The sequence below is a fragment of the Propithecus coquereli genome, unplaced genomic scaffold (assembly GCF_000956105.1).
Source record: "Propithecus coquereli isolate 6110/MARCELLA unplaced genomic scaffold, Pcoq_1.0 Scaffold18, whole genome shotgun sequence".
Lineage (NCBI taxonomy): Eukaryota > Metazoa > Chordata > Mammalia > Primates > Indriidae > Propithecus > Propithecus coquereli.
The window spans coordinates 853,395-857,987 of record NW_012142745.1 but is presented as its reverse complement, the minus strand read 5'-3'; the positions used below and the strand labels follow the sequence as shown (position 1 = coordinate 857,987).

The 4,593-nt window shown below is 54.5% G+C and overlaps 1 protein-coding gene across 1 annotated transcript in view; it reads left to right on the top strand.

The window, feature by feature from the left end:
- PRKAG3 (protein kinase, AMP-activated, gamma 3 non-catalytic subunit) overlaps positions 1-4,593 on the top strand; it is a 7,593-nt gene that overhangs the window by 1,157 nt on the left and 1,843 nt on the right. Inside the window, exons 3-10 of the mRNA XM_012642594.1 lie at positions 47-202; positions 568-971; positions 2,074-2,155; positions 2,669-2,727; positions 2,858-2,903; positions 3,119-3,173; positions 3,375-3,501; positions 3,645-3,810. Of these exons, the coding sequence (XP_012498048.1) occupies positions 47-202; positions 568-971; positions 2,074-2,155; positions 2,669-2,727; positions 2,858-2,903; positions 3,119-3,173; positions 3,375-3,501; positions 3,645-3,810 (1,095 nt within the window). The remainder of the gene's footprint in view (positions 1-46; positions 203-567; positions 972-2,073; positions 2,156-2,668; positions 2,728-2,857; positions 2,904-3,118; positions 3,174-3,374; positions 3,502-3,644; positions 3,811-4,593) is intronic.

The following is a 4,593-nucleotide window of genomic DNA, read 5'->3' as shown; positions in this document are numbered from 1 at the left end:
ATTTTGTTGTATCTATTAACCAAAGAGGCCCCATTCCCCCTTCCAGAGATGAGCTTCCCAGAGCAAGGGGACAGCACTTCATGGCCATCACCAGCTGTGACCGCCAGCTCAGAAAGAATCTGTGGGAAACGGAGGGCCAAGGCCTCAAGATGGACGAGGCAGGAGGCCATGGAGGAAGGGGAGCCGCCGGGTCTAGGGGAAGGTGAGGCCAAGGCCAGTTCTGGGGAGGTGAAGGACGGGGCAGTGGGAAGACCCAGAGCCTGGGGCTGGGCTCTGCCTTGGCTCCTTCCAAATCACAGAATTGGACTCAACCTTCCTCTTGCGGCCTCAGTTTCCCCACATGGCAGAGAACAGCTGCACTGCAGAGCCAGAGTCCAAGCTTGGCCAACTCAGAAAGACAGGACAGAGCCACTGTCTACAGTGACTCTCTGAGGCTTGGCTTTCCCCTGCAAAATGGGGCCACAGCATCCCAGCTTTCCGAGGCTGCTGTGTGATCAACTGAGACAGCGGATGAAAAAGTGCTTTGGAAGATGGGATTACTGTCCTTTCCCCTCCTCCTCCGAACAGGTTCCCGGGCCAGGCCAGCTGCTGAGTCCACTGGGCTGGAGGCCACATTCCCCAAGGCCACACCCTTGGCCCAAGCTCCTGCCTTGGTCAGAGTGGGCACCCCACCAACAGGGGACTTCCTCCCCTCTGACTGTGCAGCCTCAGCAGCGGGTTCCAGCACAGATGATGCAGAGCTGGCCACAGAGTTCCCGACCACAGAGGCCTGGGGGTATGAGCTGGAAGGCGTGGTAGAAGAGAGGCCTGCCCCATGCCCGTCCCCACAGATCCCGTTACCAAAGCTGGGCTGGGACGACGAGCTGCAGAAGCCCGGGGCCCAGGTCTACATGCGCTTCATGCAGGAGCACACCTGCTACGACGCCATGGCAACCAGCTCCAAGCTGGTCATCTTCGACACCACGCTGGAGGTGAGGCCACAGCGCTGCCCCACCCGAGCTCAGTGTCCACCCACATAGTGCTGCAGCCACCACTCGCACCCTCCGAGATGCCCTGCCAGGCCATCTGGCAAATCCCCTTCAAGGACTCCTTCTTAGCACATGGAGACCAGTGGTGGGAGGGAGGGCTTCTGCTCTGTGTGAACACCCCTCTGTCATCAAAGCTCTGCCACGTAGTGTCTGTAGGACCTCAGGTCAGTCACCTTACCTCTCTCATCTCGAAGACTGGGATCACCTTCCACGGTTCGGGGGATTCTTGGGACAATTCAGCAGAAAGTGGGGATGCTTTACAGAGTAGGAAGCATGTGTAAGACATTGCAGGGTCGCTTAGGACAAGCAGTAGGGGGCTCTTTTGGTAACAGAAAAATAGGATGAGCTCTGGTACCTGCTCTTCCATTAGGCTAAGCTACAAAATGCCTGTGGTTCTATTCTTATCACCATTAGGTAGAGCGGTGTTTCCCAAAGCGTGGGATGCGTATCTTCCACAGTATGCATTTTGATTCTAGTGGTTAGTGAACAAATGTGTTTATTTCAGTAGCTTTGTATTTATTTAATGTGTGTTAGAAAAATATAATCAGCATGTATTGCTAGTACTGCTAAGGATGAGGCATGTATAGATAGATAGTTAAGGACAAGGCTCAACATGAGTCAACAGAAATTTTATTTAGAGAAAAAATTATATAAATATACAAATGGTATATAAATAATTATACCTCTAGTACTTAGATTAGCAAAAACTCTATTGTGTCTGTGCACACATGACTTCCAGGTGGAAACACAAAGTTAGAGTTTCTCACCTGGTGTGCTTGGTGAGGGCGTCCTCAGTGCCTCTGGCCACAAGCAGCCTTATCTATGTGGCAAATGTGCCCAACGACGATCAAGTCTACTGTGTGCCATGACACGAGGAAGGCAAGTTCGTGAGGAGGAGGACAGGGAGCAGGTCCCACAGAAGGACCCTGGCTGGGACAGCAGAGGGGATGGCAGGCAGGGGGGTGGGTGCCCACTGGGGGGCAGTGGGAGAACAGGGTACAGAACTCTTGGGACTCACCTTTGACTGTTCTCCCCTGCCCCTCAGATCAAGAAGGCCTTCTTTGCCTTGGTGGCCAATGGCGTGCGGGCAGCACCTCTGTGGGACAGCAAGAAGCAGACCTTTGTGGGTGAGGAGAGGCCGGGGAGGTGGCGGTGGGTGGAGAATGGGAAGTGGGGACCTTGTACGGTGGTTCTGGTGCTGAACTCTGACATGCCACAAGCTGGAGGGACCCTCAGGCTGAGCAGAGCCAGGGCCAGTGTGGGGTAAGTCCACTCCTGGGTCTTGGGGCAGCTGGCTAGGGGACCTGGGGCTCAGTCTCCCCACCTGTGGAATGGCTGTGGCTGGCTGACCCCTCCTAGTTCTGCGGCCTTACAGTGCCACGTTGTAGGTGCTGGGTAGCAAATGAGGAAGGAAGAGGAAGAAACAAAGGGTATAGGAAGGGGAGGGGGTAAGAAGAGAGAAATTGAGGGGAACATAAGAGGCAGAGTCCATTTCTCAGGCCTGGAAGAGGCTGCCCTGGCATCCTTTTCCCACGGTCCTGCTGTCTCAGGGCACACACACTGGCAGGGCGGAGAGAGAGTCTGAGCCCTTGACCTCCCTCCCCCAAGGGCCCCAGGCTGACCTTCCTCCCTCCCTGCAGGGATGCTGACCATCACGGACTTCATCCTGGTGCTGCACCGCTACTACAGGTCCCCGCTGGTGAGGAGTGGGCTGGGAGTGGGCGAGCTGGTGTGGGCACCCAGACGGGCCAGGGCAGAGGGGAGTCTTCATGGATCCTGGTGCCCGAGGGGCCCATGTGTGACTCCTGGAGTCCTGTCGATGTTCCTAGGTCCAGATCCATGAGATTGAAGAGCATAAGATCGAGACCTGGCGGGGTAAGCGGGGAGCGGGTACGGGAAGGGGGCTGTGTGGTTGAGGGTGAGCCAAGGGCCTGAGGCAGAGGACGACGGGCAGTGGTGGCTTCCTGGAGGGAGCAGGGGAGGGGCGATAGGGAGCCTCAGGGTGCCCAAGGGGAGGGAAGTAGTCTGGGATGCCGGGTGAGGCAGGATGGCCAGCTCCCTTGGCCTGACCAACTCTGGCTTTTCTGCAGAGATCTACCTGCAAGGCTGCTTCAAGCCTCTGGTCTCCATCTCTCCCAATGACACGTAAGCGTCCCCACCCGCCCACTGGAACCTCTTCCTCCCACTGTCCCCTTCCCTAGTCCCACTCAGCGCCAAACTCACCCCTTCATCCCATGCAGCACACAGACAAGGCAGCCTTGGGGCCCTGTCCTCCTTTTTAGGGGACCGGGATGGAGGGTCTCTCTCCCCAGGCTGCCCCCAGGCTCATTGCTCCCTCCTCCACAGCCTGTTTGAAGCTGTCTACACCCTCATCAAGAACCGGATCCATCGCCTGCCCGTCCTGGACCCAGTCTCTGGCGACGTACTCCACATTCTCACACACAAGCGGCTGCTCAAGTTCCTGCACATCTTTGTGAGCCTGGGCCCCCGTGGGAGGAAGGGGGAGGTGACCAGAGGGGCTGGGAAGTCTTCAACCCTAGGAGTGGGGAGGGAGGAGCTGGGAGTCCTCTGGGGGCTGCTGGACCCCTGATCACCACCCATCCCCACCCCAACCAGGGTGCCCTGCTGCCCCGGCCCTCCTTCCTCTACCGCACCATCCAAGATCTGGGCATCGGCTCATTCCGAGACTTGGCGGTGGTGCTGGAGACAGCGCCCATTCTCACCGCGCTGGACATCTTTGTGGACCGGCGCGTGTCTGCGCTGCCTGTGGTCAACGAATGTGGTATCCGCACCCAGGACGAGAGACTCTGGCTGGGCTGGGACAGGGGAGGGCTTTGCAGGGAGGACATGGGGAGGGCAAGGGTCTGTGGGGCATCTGCTGGGGGCCCAGGGAGGAGTGGGGGTTAGAGGCCTCTGCCTGCTCTGAGACTTGGGCCAGTTACTTAGCCTCTCTGTGCCTCAGTTTCCTCACTTGTGAAATGAGAATCTTAACACCCATCCTTCTGACTTCACAGGAGGATTTAAAAGATTATGCACAATAAAATGGATGTAGTGAGAGGAAGCAGCAAAAGACTAGGTTTTTAGTTTTAATTCATCCTCAAATGGTCCAAGGGACCTTGGGTCCCCAGCCAGACTTCAGTTTCCTGCTCTAAGAAAGGGTTAGAGGGACTATGTGATTATTTCTTGGACAATGGCTGTAAAATATTTCAAAGCTAAAATCGCCACAATGAAGCTACATATCAAGAAGTGCTTTTAATTTATTTTTTGATTATGAAAAACTTCAAATGTGTGAAAATGGTAAAAAAAAAATTGTATAATGAATGAACCCCATACATCCATTGCTTGGATTAACTGTTGTTATCATATTGCCATAATCAGTTCATCTTTTTTTCTGAAGTAATCCAAAATAAATTACAGATACCATATCATTTTACCCCAAACACTTCAGTCTGCATCTCTTAAAATCAGTTTTTTCTATGCCAACTAACAAAGCTATGAATAATATATATTGTCTAATATCCAATCCTTATTCTCATTTCGCCATTTCCTGAAGAATATATATATT